The sequence below is a fragment of the Pezoporus wallicus genome, unplaced genomic scaffold (assembly GCF_028554395.1).
Source record: "Pezoporus wallicus isolate ANWC-B61680 ecotype Strahan unplaced genomic scaffold, APGP_CSIRO_Pwel_v1 contig_4131, whole genome shotgun sequence".
Classification (NCBI taxonomy): domain Eukaryota; kingdom Metazoa; phylum Chordata; class Aves; order Psittaciformes; family Psittacidae; genus Pezoporus; species Pezoporus wallicus.
Window position 1 is genome coordinate 1409409 of NW_026641950.1, and position 16316 is coordinate 1425724.

Sequence of the window (16316 nt, forward strand, 5' to 3'; positions counted from 1 at the left end):
CGGCAATCTAGAGTTCCTACAGTCCATGTAACATGTAAACATTAACAAATAATTAACCGTGAATGAAAAAGTAACTGCACTCCATGCTCTAACTGTTGTGTTATGCAAATGTCTTACCATTTAGTAACAGATTCAAGGTGTTATCTGAAGATATTCAGGACTTTATATTCACAGAACTGGTGCAGTCCAAAGGAAGATTTTAAAAACCCAGCTACATTTTGTACATGTGCATATACATATGCAATCAAATGAATCTCTGCTACATAAACCAGCAAAACGATTAGAGACTGGTTGCATAGGGAAAGTTTAAATCTTCCTGTTCATTGAAACACGGTTTGTTCCTTTATGTGGTTTCCATTCAAAGATTAAAATTGCAGGAACATAAAATTAAGGCAATAGCTTCAGTTTCCTAGTTTGTAAATGCCTTCAGACTTGACTTACACACCTTAAGAACTGCCAGATGCCTGACTACTTAGCTTATTTTCTTATAAAGAAGAATTAGCACTTCACTGAACTCCTCTATTTAAGGAGCTTTTTTATCACAAAATAATTCCATCTGAGAAAAAGATATATGAAGTATATGGTAATATAAAAACATATCTGAAAAATGTTTCTTTAAATTTAGGCTCCATACCAAATATTTCCTGAAAGAGAATGAAAAATGCATTTGAGTAAATGAGGGATCTGGAAGAAAAAAATTATTAAAAAGTCTTCCTCAGTTTTGGAATAGTTTTGCGTCTGGCATTGACCCTACCACAGCAAAAGAAAACAGAACCAACAAGTATTCTGTGGGCCTTTCACAGATGTTCCTCTTGCTAAGAAAGAACAGCTTCCAATAGCTTTGAAGTATTAATGATAATCTAATAGACAACATTTCTGATTTAATACAATTTCCCCTAATTTCTTTCCCCAAGCATATATTAATACAGCATCCCAATGTATCATGAAGATTCCAAAATAACTGAAGTTAGCATTTCGAGCTATCTACAAACCAGAGATTTGTTCTAGATTCATTTACATGAAGATTTGTATGGAATGTTTAAATACACAGTGCTCCTGCAAAGAACCCCTAGCTTATTTCAAAACAGAGTTAAAAACTGTAAACAAACTCTAGGTACACTGACAGAGATTTTAACAAAATGCTGAATGAAAAGAAAAATAATTTTTTAGATTATTAAATACTGGGGGTTGCAGGATGATACTGCTATATAATGTGAGCGATAGCTTTTACACAGATATGGTTCATATCTGAATAACAGCTCTTAAAAAATGTTTTCAGTAAGTATAGACAGATTTTTTTCTTTACCCCTACAGAAATAAAGAAATTAAAAATAATTTCTTCCAGTGCCTAACAGAAGACATTAAATGTTGAGTTGCCAATTACTTTTCTGAAAACAAAATTAAGGTACCCAGCATCTCTGGCGCTGAAGTCCAAAGTGACCTAACAGTACTCTTAAACCATAAAACAGATACTTCTAAAGTTCATATCCACAAAGGATAACCTACTTTACCCTGCAGAACAAACAGCTACTGCAAACAGCTAAAAACCCTTGACCTCTGCTGTGCTTTACAGTAGGAATTAAAGGTGATCATAATCTGAGTTCTTTATAGTTTTTCCACAGACATTATCTCTTTGAAGAAAGAAAATCAGAATTTTCAAGGTTGTTTTGACTCTCTTACCAGTTCCTCCTCCTGATTCATACTGTTCTTTGAAGAATAGGTACACAGTGTTTTCCCTTTCTTCCTCTATAAAACTGGAAGATTAATTAAGGGAAGCTGCACAAGCAGCAAAGATTAAAGCAAATGTCTCACTATTGCTGAGTAATTGTTAATTTGACAATAACAAAATAGTCCTTTTCCCTGAGAATCAATCAAAAAGCAGCCTCGTTTCAGTTATTGTAAATTAGCCCCACAGTCATACTTTCCCAACAAGCTTATCTACCCCATTCACATTCTGTTCTTTCTTGTAACCTGTTGTCTTGACAAGGCAAGACAGAAGAGCTAAGCATAAGGTTCTTGATTGCATTATTACAGATCAGTTGTCTCCAAAGACTTAACAGGAGCAGTTATCAATTTCTGATATCCAACACACTATTGAGCTTTTTGGCACACAAGTTAATAATCACAAACAGTACTGTAAATATGTAGAATCCATTAATTCCTTCAGATGTAAATACTGATAGACTTCAGTTAGTATAAAAAGTGCAGTCAGTATAGTACTCAGTGCCCTGCAAAGACATTCTGGTTTCATTTACATTAATTTCAAGTTTACATGAAAGATTTTGTACTAAAATTATTTCCAGTGTTCAGTAATTGAAATAATACTGTAGTAAGGTTATTCGTGGGCAAACAGAGAAATGCTCTGAAGATAATCTGCAGATGCCACTATAAAGTCAGTCCATTCCTTGGCCAGCTCTTCAAAGGCGACTTCCTCCCCACCATACTCCTGTGGGAGAATGCTGACGGGGAAGTGTTCGGTCAGACTCTGCATGTAGTTATTTCCATGCATATATACCTACAAAAAAATACAAAAAGCATTTACTTGGGTATGAATGCTAGATTACAGAGTGAAAACAGGCAGCAAAGAAACTCAGTCCAAGAGCTGAAGCTCAGTTTGACTAGACAAGTCGACTTCTTCATAATGAGCTCCTTAAATGAAGGAGAAAGTACCATGTAAGCAAGTTTCCCATGGGTGCTCAAACTGTGTGCTCAGTATCTGCAGCTTGGTGAAGCATGGACTGCAACCCAAGAACTGCATTTTATGCAACTGCAAGCACAGGAGCTGAAACAAACTACACACTTGTTCCAGACTGGTTCAGCAACATTGAACAGCTAAAGTGAGCTAAACCATGGGAAGACCGGTACTTGGTCTTATCATTATAGCTATCATGCATTTGGTTTTCTGTCATTTCCAAGAAAAAACAGCTTGGCTCCTGGCCATTACTATCTGTTTCTGCCACATGTATTTAAAAACAGCATTATGCAGTATGTATGTAGGTTCACACAGCCAAGGAGGAGATTCAAAAGAATGGATACCTTGGTTCTTACATTTCAGGTCCAACTGCAATTAGATACTGGACTACGCCTCTTTTTTAACCCTTCTAACACCATAGTTTTGGTTCTTGCTTTATTGCAGCTACTTTGAAGCCTTATTTCTTACTTTCAATCAGACACTTTTATAGGCCTCTTATTAATACATGACAAGAATTCTCTGCAATTATTTTTACAAGAAAACTGCAAAATACTCAAAAGGTAGCTGTCTGTCTTTTATCTAACACTTGCCCATCAGGAATTAAGATAGAGTGAATAGTAATTACTCCTATTAAGGTATGGGGAACTGGCCCTTAGAGGTTTGTTTTGAGATCCTACCTGTAACTCAGCCTGGAGACAAGCCAATCTGCTTCTGTTCCATTCGATGAACTAGGATATCTGGTTTGTTTTCTTTTATACCTTTACTGTCCATCTGCCCTCCCTTCTGCTTTTTGAGTTCTATCCTGAGATATTCTGAGCTGGATCAAATGACATGGGCTTTTTTCACAGGTAGTAATGTAAGAGATGAAGGGCCATGGCTTCAGGCTACTGCAACATACTTCATTTTCTTATCCTCTTTTGCGAGTGAGGGACTGCACAAGGCTCCCATAACAAAACACTTGTGCTAGGAAAAGGGGGCTGGCAAACAAATGCTAACAGTGACAAGAAAAAACATGGCTCTACTGTCCCCGAGTGTCATAGCTACTGCAAATGCACAAAATCCTTGTGCTGAGATAAGGAGGCTTCAGAGTGGGAACAGCAATAGGTTTTGGCTGCTTACTTTGTACCTTAGTCTGCTGTTAACATTTCACAGTACTTTTGTGTCAGCTGAAGTCTCCAATATTCTTCCTATGCTACAATAAACCAGAGTTCTTGACATGCTTTTGCATCCACATACAAACAGGTTTTCAGATTTAAAATTGAAAAAACACTTAAAACAACTAAGGAGCTATTTGGAAAAAACCCTGAACTTAATTAAGCCTGACTTATTTTTGATGCATAAATGCCTCTGCAGGTCTTTCAGAACTCAAAAATTGTCTTCTACAAATCCTGCACTACTTGGAGCATAACATCACTCTTTAATGACAATTTCTCACTGTCATTTATAGGCACAGTGCTGGGAAATGCAGGACCTATTTCTTCCTAGTTCTGCAGAAGAACTGCTGTGTGGCCTTAAGCAAATTATTTAACCTCTCTGTGCCACAGCAGTTTTTCTCTTCAGAGTGGTGATAACAGCAACTGCTTGCAACTCTCACATCACTGATAACTGCAAATGCTTTAACAATTAAATTCTGGAGTTCTGCATGGCACTACCACACAAAAATAATTTATGCTTTTCAGTGCTCAGGAGTACCAGATCCTAAGGGAAGTGCTACAGATCGTCACGTAAGGGTTTTGTGGCAGAAAAAAATATTTGTGTGCACTCACCCGTTCCTTTATTTTTTCAGTGAGAAAAGGCTTAATTAGAGCGAAGACCGGGTGGAAGAATAAAGGCTCATTTATCAAGTGGATACCCCGAACTTTTAGTGGAAAGGAATCCTGTCAACATACATGAAAAATGGTATAAGAAAAAAGAAAATTTTGAAAAGATTCTATTGTTAAGGACGGTCTTTGAAAACTACGTAGTCCATAAGTTAGAACATTCCTCCTGACCTTACCATTTCCTGCACTTTGGAGTGTTCTTAATTTACAATGCCTCAATAACACTTAGAAAAATCACATCAATCACATCAATATGTTCTTCCCATTAGAAGAGGGAAAAGGGAGGGAAACCCAAAGAAAACAGAGAGACTGACTATTAAAAAAAAACAACTAACAAACCAGAAAAATAAACAAGAAAACCCTCACCAAATTATACATAAGTAATGTACATAAAGCTTGTGCTCAGCCTTTCCTCAGAGGTACAATTCTTCACAAGAGATTCTGCTGCTAATTTACAAAAAAAAACCTATCATACCATGTGCTTTCATTGGCAATTTACAGCCTGAAGGATAGTATGTAAGTATTAAAGCTACTAAGTTAAGTTAAATAAATTATAATTCAGAGACAAGCCTTGAAATTACTGGGTATTTGCGCAAGCCAGTAGTTCAGCTTTCTATTTGCATTCACAATTCATTTAGAAGTTCCATACCTTTGAAATTTAAAAGAAAATACAGCAGTGCTGAAAGACAGAATTATGCAATAGGGAATGTATAGCTTCCATTCATACCTCACCTGCTACTACCCCTGCAACCGTAAGTTTTCTGCTTTTAAAAATGGTACTTCTCACAAACATTTTCTCCCTATTAGTACAGCTGCTCTTCTAGAATTATTTCATTCACTCTTTTATGGATAAAAAAAAAACAAACCAAACCCCACACCTTTCTTAAGTGCAAATCCTTTTACAATTTAATGTATGATAAAGACCTTCAAACTATCGGATTATAGGTTTACTGCATGCAATTATGTGCTATCATATACTTAAAGTCTACTGTCATGTTTTTCACAAAACAACTTGGTTTTGCCTGGGGTAACAGATTTTTCAAGATGATGTCACTTACTAATCTGACTACACTTCCCATTTCTTAGTATGTATTTCCTTTCTATTAACTTCTGTTTCTTCCTACAGGGTAGTAATTTGCAAGACACATTTCTAAAGTAAAAAAATGGGTCGAAACTAAGATTACTTAATTTTTACTTATAAGTATATTGAACAACACTATGAAAATCTCTGGGTGAAATATATGAACCCAGTTAAAGTGATGAAAGGAATCTGAAAACAAGTAAGTTAAACTTGTTTCTCTTCTTAGAAAAGAACACTGGAAACACACAAATGTTTTCCACCTGTTTTTTGAATTCCTATAATAAAAATTTAGAAGCTTAAAAAACATGCAACAGATCTGAAATAGGTCATGATGGAAACATGACATTCGAAGAATTTCCTGCTTTGAGGTAATGGATTGAAGCCTTTAGATGTAATTGCAAATCCTGTTCTACCTCCTTTCTGCTATATTACAAGGTTTAAAAAGTTACTAGCAATTTTTTTACTACCTCAGAAATCAACTGAAACACTTTTACTAGTCCAGTTCTCATGAGATCTGGCCCAGGACAGTATGAACATCAAGAGTTCTTATTCCAGATGTGGAAAGTTGGGAATATATGCTAGTTTCACAGAAGTTTCACAGAAGGTAACAAAAAGAACAAACAGTTGAAGTTACAATGATACTAGGTCAATGACTAAGCTTTAACTGAATCTCAGATATGAACTGTTCCAAATCAGAGCAAGAGATTATTTCCCTGGCTCATTTCCATGTTGCAGGCTAACAGAATTTTTATCACTGACTTTCAACCTAAATTCAGAAGGAAAATAGGACTATATTGTAGCTTGTCTGTCACTTCTCTGTTCCCTTCTTTTTTTCCTGCATTCCTTTTTTATTTCCTCTCATATCCATTGGCAAAGTTCTAACAAATTTGTCAGAAAAGAACAAGTCTTAAAGGCAGTAAAGTCCCTGCAAGTTTTGTGAAAAACAGATGAATTAGCAGTGAGTTGGACAAAAAAAATGCTCGGGGATGGGGGGGGAGGCAAAAAGCAAACAGAACATAAACATACATTCTGTTGGTAGCAGATGAAGATCACATAGCATCATCCATACTGGTAACAGGTTAGTACTATCTGTTTTTAACTCAGTACATGCTCTGAGTCTCAGGGGAAAAAAAATGAAAAATACAGGCCCTTCCAAAACTGGGCTTCATCTGCTCTTACACTCATTAAATTCTTGTCTTGTTAACAGGTAGGTGGAGTTCTTACAAAACATCAGAGGTTAAAGGGCATTTACTTCTATGCAAGAACATACTTTATGTCAAATCAAGCACAACCTATGACTTTTAATGGATTTAAGATTTTGTTCTTTTAAGCTGCATAGACTCTAAAAAAGTCTACAGAAGGAAAATTTACTATAGCTTAAAACCAATGAAAAACTGGGAGTTACAGCAATGAAGCAGTGAAAAGCAGTATGTTATACTTACTGTGAGAACAGCAGCAATTTTCTTGGCCACTGCTGGACTGATCTGAAATGCATGAGCAAATTTCCACCCTTGAAGATCAAATATAGCCTTGACTCCATTCCGCTGAGTCTCAGTCTCCTTTACAATGAGTTCAGATGTGATGAGACTTACACGAAACACATCGTATGCTGTAAATAACTTGGGATCCCATTGTCCTGAAGAGTAGATAGATTTTGCATTACCACAAGAATACTGCATACACCTGTACTTTCCCTTGCTACTACTTCTAATGTGCTTCTCAGTAACAAAAAGTAACTAGTAATATCAAAGCTCCTGAAATAAAACAATTTGCCAGTGCAGAAGTTATTTTCTGTGCCTGCTCTGTCATTCGTCTTCTACACGCTTTCTGTAGATGGTACTACCTAATGGAAGATGCTTGTAGATGCCACCTAATGCAGTTATGTTCTACCTATGGCTGTAGCCTCCAGTACAAAGCTTTGACAAGAACAGCTTAATTCAGTAAGAGTTATGCTAGCAGAAACAACAGATCATCAATCCAATCAATTCAGGCAATTTTTCTTCAGTACAGTAACTCTACCAAGATTGTACTGCTGAAATTGTGACAATAAAAAAAAACAAAACAAACAAACAAAAAAAAACAACACAAAAAAATCAACCCCAAAATCCCCAAACCATGAAATAAACCAAAAACATCAGTGCCAGAGCCAGGTGTGAAACAGGTGAAACAGGTTCAAACAATTTTGTCACTCACCAATTCTGTATATTACAACTTTGCTTCCATGTGGGTCCCTTGATCTCAGGACTCCGTGATAGCCAGCAAGTAAGAGTCCAAGAACAGAAGATGGTCGTAAATCTGCACTTATTTCTGGGCATTCAATTCTCCACTTCTGGTAATTCTTCAGTAACTAGAAAAAATAAATGTAGATGTCAAAAAAGCATCAGGTGTTATATGAACAGCACAGTTAAAAAACGCTTTCTGTTGATAAAAGCCTCATCATAAACCATACTGTAGAAAGCAACATTTAACCTTTAGGAAAATTTTACAAGAAGCCTTTTGAATGGATTAAACCAGCTCTAGTCTAGGCTAACTTCAAACAAATGAACAAAAAAGGTTGGGGTGGGATGGGAGGGAGGAGGGTGAAGTAGGGAAAGTAGATTAATTTGTGGAATAGAAATTCACCATGATTGCAAGATAGCCCTGAAGAGGTACTCTGATTATCTCACTCTGTTAGTGCTTTACTCTCTACAAAGGGCACTGTTTGAGCAATTACAACCACTTTGTGCCAACCAGACAGCACTGTCAACATATTTTTTTCCTTGGTCTTTCCAATACAAACACTTTAACCACAGCAAAATACAAACTCACACTCAACACTACACAAACATCTGTAGCTTTGTAATTTCTCACTTTTTTTCCAAAATCTCTTGTACCACAACTTAATGAACCTAATTTACAATCACATAAATATTGTAAACAACTCTTTGAAATGCTGCCTGCCAATACTAAGATGAGAATAAATATAATACATTCATTCAATACCCTAAATAATCCTTTTTTGCCAATGCAGTTATTTTCATTAGTATTTACATTTTCCAAGTTGGAAAGAACAAGGACTTAAGTTCTGGACCTTGGGAGACAGTGATCGCAGCTTGTGACACGTGATCCTTACAGAAGACATAATTTATCTAACTGGCAAGTCCATTAAGGAGTAAATACATCGTTGGAATACTACTGATGCCTTCCATAACGTGGGCAAGTGGCCCATCTTTTAGGTACATGACATGACTAAGCTCCAAACACCCTTCCCTTGGACAGAAAGGCACAAAGTGCTAACAAGTTACCAGATTTTGAAAACCGATTCTAACTACCTGAAACAATTAGAGCTGAAGTAAAGGTTGGCATTAGATAATCTTCCACAGCATCTACAGCTAATCTGGGGACATACTCTATAAACTTTTACTTATGTAAACAATCCCTTTCTCAGCAGCTGGACATATTCATGTCACACAGCTACTCACATGAGTAATCCTTAAACATATAATGGAATTAAAAAACTAGCAGTGGGTACTTACAGTTTTACTTTATTTTGAAATATTCTAATTTAACATTGTTTAAACACTAAAATTCATGTGAAATGTTTAAAAGATATGGGTTTGTTTTTTTCTTAGTAAAGACAGCAAGGAAAAACAAATATTAATTATAGCAGTCTGGATATAGAGATCAGCAAACTAATATCAGAAAAAACAGGAGCATTCATTACATAGTATAAAAAGTGGCTTATGTACTTAGAACACAGGGAAAACATCTCAATGTATAATTATCTGTGTTTACAGACTGAATAACCTACTTAGCATCTGCTCAGCATCTGAAAATAGATGCACAGTAACTCGATTAATGGGGAAAGCTGGATGAAAAACTCCAGTGTCTGGAGTTAAGCATTAATTAGGATTTTTTTCCTGAGGTTTGCAAGAGACAGTTCCAGACTTCTGAACATCACAGATGATAAGTTTCTAATTAACTCAAGATTCATGTGCTACAAAACAAAGTGAACTTAGTACTTAAGAGAAAACAATGTGCTTGTTACAGAAACCAATGTATTTTTTATATGTAAATTAACTACTTTTTTATTGATTAATAACTATTCATATTAACAAGGATGCTAGACAGAATTAGGCCTCTACTCTTGTCAGCAGTTGTACCAATGCACACAACATTTAGGAAAAGTATGTTTTATATTGGTAATCTTTGGAGGAGAAAACAACAGCTCCAAGTTTAGAATATAAACATATATATGCACACACATGAACACACACCTTTGTGCATATGCTTTACATATGTGTATAGAGCTACACACAGAATTTAACTATCTGGTATACACAGATAAAGAATTTAAAATATTTTTATTGAGACACAGAACTTTACCAACTCCACACACATCACCTCTTTGCCAGCTGGGAGAAGACGTGTAAGGTAAGACATTTGGTTTAGCACAAAGGGAAGACTTGTTGACTGATTTGTTTCCTCAACACTCAGCCCAGAGACGTCCTTTTTGAGAAATCCCTCTGCACTGATGGACAAAGACCAGCCAAATAACTGATTCAAACTTCGTATTTATATTTGAATGATGATCCTCAGGGGTAGTGCCCGAGACTCAGCTGTAAGTTCGGCACTATGGAAAACAATCCTTCTTGTACAGCATAGTTATTCTAAGCAATTTATTTGCCGTACAACACACTAGAAAGTCTTGATTCCTACAAAAGTCAAATGCAAAGACAAAGTACCTTCATATCAACCAGAACTCTTAAAAGGATCCTAGATATTGAGATAGTTTTGAGTGCCATAAAAATGATGCTTACAAAAGTCTTAAGTGGTATACGAAAACACCTCCTGGCACAGAGTTTCCAAGTTGCATTTTTACTGAATTTAAAAAGTTTCATTCTTTTCCCCAGAGTATAATCTATTTCAAGTACAAAACTACAGTATCCCCAAGTCACTGAAAATCACACTCTTATGCAAAAGTTGCATGTAAGACATAATGCAAGGACGTAATAAAATACACTGGGCAAAAAGATTTATGGAGGAAAGAAGACGGTAGGCCTCCAGATTTCACATAACTACTGAATCCAAGTGACTGGTTTTGATCATAACAGTGAAGTCAAACATACACACACAGCTCATACATTAAAAAAGGGGCGTATAAAGCCATTGCTTTAGTGTAATTAATGGAGACTCGTGGCCCTGCTTCTCAGTTTATAGCATATGGAATACTTAGGTATATCTGCACAAATTAATGAGCAAACAACATGCTTCAGCTCAGATATGAATTTATATCCAGACTGCAGACTTCTTCAGCACTAGCATCTCATCCACACCTCTAACAGAGATTACAAAGGCACAGAAGATGCTGCAATAATATGACTAATTCCTTCAGAGTGTTAATTTTGGTAGGGAGGTAAATATTGCCCAGAAATCTCACAGGACAAAAAAAAAATCATTTTTACCTACTAGAGGTTTGTTGTGTTGTTTGACAGTTAGTGATAGTCTGTCAAAGGACTTTCTACAGATGAATTGCTCTGCCAGTATTTCATGTAGACTGACCTAATACTTTTTTAACAATAACATTCATACACTTGAAATCCTTTCATAGAAGCTCTCTGCTTAATTTCACCTCTTCTTCTGGAGCCTGTACTTAAGTGGTTTGGGTTGATGAATGCTATTTCCAGCCACTTTCTAAGATAAGGCAGTGGGCAGAAGTTTAATCTTCCCTGTGATTCAAACGGAAGAAAAATAATTCTCTTCTAACTTGAGAACAGTCTGTTACTGAATTTAATTTAATAATCATTGGCTTTAAAAAATACAGACAGTTTCAGCTCAAGTTCTTCAGTTCCAGCTACCTGTTTCAGTAGTGAATTTGCTTCTAGCATGACATGTGTTAAGTACATCAGTATTTGAAAGCAAGTCTGGAATTGCCACTGGAAAAATGTAAACGACTGCTGTTCAAACAACTAATCATAAAAGATTCAAAAATTGACTGTCTTGCCACAGTCTACCAATCATTCTTTTCTGAAGCATTTCCAAATATCAGTTAACTAAAATCAGATAAATCTATGTCAAATATTTACCAGGAATGCATGTATAAAGTCTGGTCAGTTGGCAGATTCTTGATTCCTACTTACAGCTATGTCTAAACCCGCATTAAGAAAGATGCTTGACAACCTTTGCTTATAAGCACTGAGAGAGCCAGAAACTCGTTTATCCCTTTAGCCTGCTCTACAAGCACTATGCAGCAGTACTCATGAGCCCAGTGGCCAAAAAGAGACTATCACCCGGAACTCCAAACTGAGAGGTAACATCAAACCAAGATGGGAGGGAGCAGCCACTGAGGGCCCTGTCTGGGATGGAGTATTAACAGAACCTCTGCATGCGGTCAGACTTCGGTTAGATTAATATACATCTTATGATCACCACAGATTTTTGCACAAATTTGCCTTAATATACCAATTGCAGATAAACACATTCCTTTAACTCCTCCACCCGCCAAAAAAAAACAAACCAAAGCAAAACAAAATGGGCTTCTTTTCTTCGTCCCATACTATAAGAGAAGAACCCTAGAAGTCAGTTTCAGCTGGTATGTGGAAGATCATGCACAGGTAGCTACAGCATTTAGAGATCTGAAATTCTAGATGGGAAGACTGAACATGGATGGGCTTTGAACATCAGAATCTCTTAATTCATAGAAGGGGCAAAACAAGAAATGTAGAAACTTAGCAGCCTGTGGAGACCCAGAAATACTAAAGAGATTCTAAATAAGATTTCATTTTTTTCTGACCAGGTCCCCAGTCCTAGAAGGCTTATTCTCCAGAAGAGTACAGGAAATTTGCTGTTTCATAGACTTCATCTCTAAACTTACCCTGGATTCCATGCTCTTAAAGATTAGTCCTACCTACAACACATCTCAGAATTAATCACAAGAAAGTGCAGAAAAGTATGGGCCAAATTCTAAAGTGCTACTGTCCTGTGTACAGCATTATCACTAACAACCAACTGCAATGTGGGTTGTGGGATTTAGGAGTGCATGTTGTCTTCCTTAAGACCTATTTTTTTTGGAACTAAGGAATATAGGAAAACAACACATCTTTTGTTGGGAAAGAAAAAAAAGACATGGTTCTACAAGTACTAATGCACAGCTCCAACAGAAACAACATTATGAACTTCAAGCAAAAAATCCATAAATATCCTAAGGAATCCCAATTGACTTGCTAGTTCTTCTACTGAGGAGAGGTTTAAAGCTGTGATGCAAATTGCATGAGCCAAGCGAAAAGAACACAAAATATAGTTTCAAAGCTATTTATGATTAAGAGCTTAATTCAGTTTCTCACTTTTTTTTTTTTATAGCTACCCTGATTCTGCAATATATCCTTAGAGTACTAAACTCAAAAAATTTACAATACAGACAAGTCATAAACTAAAAGGTGAGGTCTGTTGGGCAATGCTATGTCATCAACATCACTGAATATCACTGAAACACAGCTTCCAGGTGGCATAAGTGAGTAAGTGCTTTTGCCCTAGGGAAGATTTCAAAATACTTTCTGCTCAGAAGCGTTAGTGGTTGTCAGTCTTCCTGTAAAAAAAAAGTAATAGTAACAATTTGTACCTTTGGATATTAAAAATAGGCACGCACTGTCCGTACAGCAAAAAGCTGTACAAGCAAGCAGCCAGGGAAGAATGAAAACTTACCAAAGCCTGAAAGGAATTCTGCAAATGACTAAACTCCAGGAGAAAAAGAGTGGGTTTTCCTCATAGCTTTACACTGGATCAATTATAAAAAGCAGTGAAACTAGTACCATTACTAGTAACAAGTAACTGGAGCCTGGTAAGCACAGTAAGGGTGTCCTCTAACGGTTATCGTTTTCCTGACCTTACCACACTTACTGTAACCTCACCACACTTACTGTAACCTCTGCCTTATATAACTGTACCCCACTTACCGTAACCTTTATGCTACCTCATCAAGGCTGCACAAAGCCAGCCACGGCACCACACATTTATATGGTGGTGCCATGCTGAATGTGACAAGCAATTAGTTACACCCTGGAACTACCTGCTTGGCCTTGCCCGACCCAAGCAGCACAGCTCATCCACCCTACTCTCCCCTTAGCAGCAATAACACACTCCTACTTCTCGATCCCCTGGCCCCCCACCACCGCCCTGCTGCCTCGCCGTACCCCCGGGACAAAGGCGAGGCCCCCGGAGGCAGCGGGCTTCCAGGCCCGGGGGGCCTGCGGGTCCCAGCCCCGGCAGCGGGCTGGCGGATGGGACCCCGTGGGCTGGGTCCGCGGTGTGCCCGTGCCCGTGCCCGTGCCCGTGCCCGTGCCCGTGCCCGTGCCCGTGCCCGGCTGGCTGGCTGACAGCCGCCGCGGGGACTCCACAAGCGAACGGTGATGCGGCCGCCCCCTCGACACCCTCAGAGTCTGGCGGGACTCCCCCACAGACGCTCGGACGGCCACCAGTCCGTTCCTCGCTCCTCTCCTTACCCTCCAGGCCTGGTCAAAGTGGAAGTCCCGGGCGCGCAGGAACCGCACCAGGAAAGAGTCGCTGAGGGGCTGCGGCCAGCGCTGGCCGGGCTCTGCCTCCGCCCGCCGCCGCAGCTCGGAGACGGCGCTGCGCACCCGCGGCGAGTGGTCGGGCAAGTCGTTGAGGCGCCCCGCGCCCGGCGGCCCCTGCGACATCCCGCCGCTGGCCGGCTCCGAGGCGACCGCGCTCACCCCTGCTGGTCCCATCGGCAACCGAGTGGCAGCGGAGCCCGCCGGGGGGCGGAGGCAGCCCGTTTGGGCTTAACCCTGAGCACTCTCCCCGGTAGGAGCGGGAAGGGGCGGAGGCAGGTGTGTGTGTGTGTGTGTGTGTGTCCGTCCGTCCAGCCCCGCTGCGGAGGTCACCTTTTGGGGTGATACTTTGATCTTTGGTTTGGGTTTTGTTTGGTTTTTTCCCCACTTTTATGGACTTGACCAGTTTTTAGCATTTTATGCCTTAAGAACATCTCTTTTGTTCTTAGCTTGCAGCTCCAAAAAGAAGCTGTGCCTGCAGTAACAGAGAGACATCTCTCTGTGTGGAGAAAAGATGCTGAAACTGAAGTCAGCTTCAGTCCAACTTTGCTGCCCGGCAGTGAGTTCAGTTATCGAAGGTGAAGAGTGCGTTGCTGCTATTAGTATTATTATGATAAGCATTTCCATTGATCAGGTTTCCTTTGTGATCTCTCTGCCCTACTTAAGGCTTAAAAGCCTTACTTCATTTAACATACAATGTATAAAGCATACTTGGGCCTAATAAAAGGTTGACAAAACTTTGTTCAAGATTATCTTGCCCTTCTCTGGCTTTCTACATGTACACTTAATATTTTCTTACTTTTATCTTACTTAATACTTTTCAGTTGGTATTTTGGTTGTATCTAGTAATGTCCTGGACTCTTACAAACTGTCTGCGGGTATCCCATTCAGTATTACAGATGTCAAAAAAGATCTGCCTAAGTAAATGCAGATAGTAAAAGTGGGAGGAGTAGGAATAATCTTACCAAAGAAAGAGATTAAAGCAGGAACTCAAGGGACTGACTGAACAGGAAATACAGGCTTAGAGGGACAAAGTGTTGCAGCAAAGGACAAGAACTGGGAAACCAGTGGGTATAGCTGTCAAGGGTATGTAGAGGTGGATATTAGGGAGGTGTGAGGAAGTATAGACCTGCCCTATATCAAGAAAAAAAAGCAAGCTGGAAATATAAGAAGACACAAAAGAGAACAGAACGTGGAGAGGGCAGCAAACAGCAAGCTGTGCTAAACCTTTCTGAACAGAGCTTCAGTGGGAAAAATGGCACGCAAACATGTAACCCAGCCACAGGTGGCAGGACAAACACAAAGGGATACCGCAGCAAGGTCAGACAGTGCTTTTAAACACCACTTCCTAACTTTTGAGCACTTAGTTTTGCCATCTCAGTATTGTAACAACTTACTGTGAAAACAAAAAGGGTGAGAAAATACAGATAACTTTTTATTTCACCTTTCAGCTGAGCAACTCACAGGTTTTAAATAGCTTTTCTACAAAACTCAGATTATTTTGGCTTCAAATTTGACCATAATTAGTTTTAAAGGTGGTTTCAGTGATTTTTCTCAAGACTGAGTTACAAAAATATCTGTGAAGTTTCTATTAAAAATTCTGCAAGTGATCCTATAGTAGTAACACTAAGGAGAGCTCCTGTCTCTGACAGTGAAGAAAAACTTGGGGGTGCTGGTTGATGAGAAAAGGAACATGAGCAAGGCAGTGTGCGCTTGCAGCCCAGAAAGCCAAATGTATCCTGAGCTGTATGAAAAGGAGCGTGACCAGCAGGTCGAAGGAGGTGATCCTGCCCCTCTACTCTGCTCTTGTGAGACCTCACCTGGAGTATTGTGTACAGTTCTGGTGTCCTCAACATAAAAAGGACATGGAACTGTTGGAACAAGTCCAGAGGAGGGCCACGAGGATGATCAGGGCACTGGAGCACCTCCTGTATGAAGACAGGCTGAGGAAGTTGGGGCTGTTCAGCCTGGAGAAGAGAAGGCTGCGTGGAGACCTCATAGCAGCCTTCCAGTATCTGAAGGGGGCCTATAGGGATGCTGGGGAGGGACTCTTCATTAGGGACTGTAGTGATAGGACAAGGGGTAATGGGCTAAAACTTAAACAGGGGAAGTTTAGATTGGATATAAGGAGGAAATTCTTTCCTGTTAGGGTGGTGAGGTACTGGAATAGGTTGCCC

The 16316-nt window shown here is 39.0% G+C and overlaps 1 protein-coding gene across 1 annotated transcript; it reads right to left on the minus strand.

Annotated features, from left to right (window-relative positions):
* Nucleotides 1-1768: 1768 nt before the first annotated feature.
* On the minus strand, nucleotides 1769-14411 carry TTPA (alpha tocopherol transfer protein). Its single transcript, XM_057426160.1, has 5 exons — nucleotides 14071-14411; nucleotides 7787-7940; nucleotides 7036-7229; nucleotides 4459-4569; nucleotides 1769-2515 (listed from the first exon to the last, which is right to left on the minus strand). The coding sequence occupies exons 1-5, from the start codon at nucleotides 14314-14316 to the stop codon at nucleotides 2336-2338; spliced, it is 885 nt and encodes a 294-aa protein (XP_057282143.1). The 5' UTR covers nucleotides 14317-14411; the 3' UTR covers nucleotides 1769-2335.
* Nucleotides 14412-16316: the final 1905 nt, after the last annotated feature.

What these genes read in the sequence shown, in the direction of transcription:
- TTPA (XM_057426160.1), bottom strand. Translation starts at nt 14,316, where the DNA reads ATGGGACCAGCAGGGGTGAGCGCGGTCGCCTCGGAGCCGGCCAGCGGC. An exon ending in ACTTTGACCAGGCCTGGAGG is followed by an intron (nt 7,941 to 14,070) that starts GTAAGGAGAGGA and finishes TATTTTTTCTAG; the next exon opens with TTACTGAAGAATTACCAGAA. An exon ending in AAATTGCTGCTGTTCTCACA is followed by an intron (nt 4,570 to 7,035) that starts GTAAGTATAACA and finishes GTATGTTGACAG; the next exon opens with GATTCCTTTCCACTAAAAGT.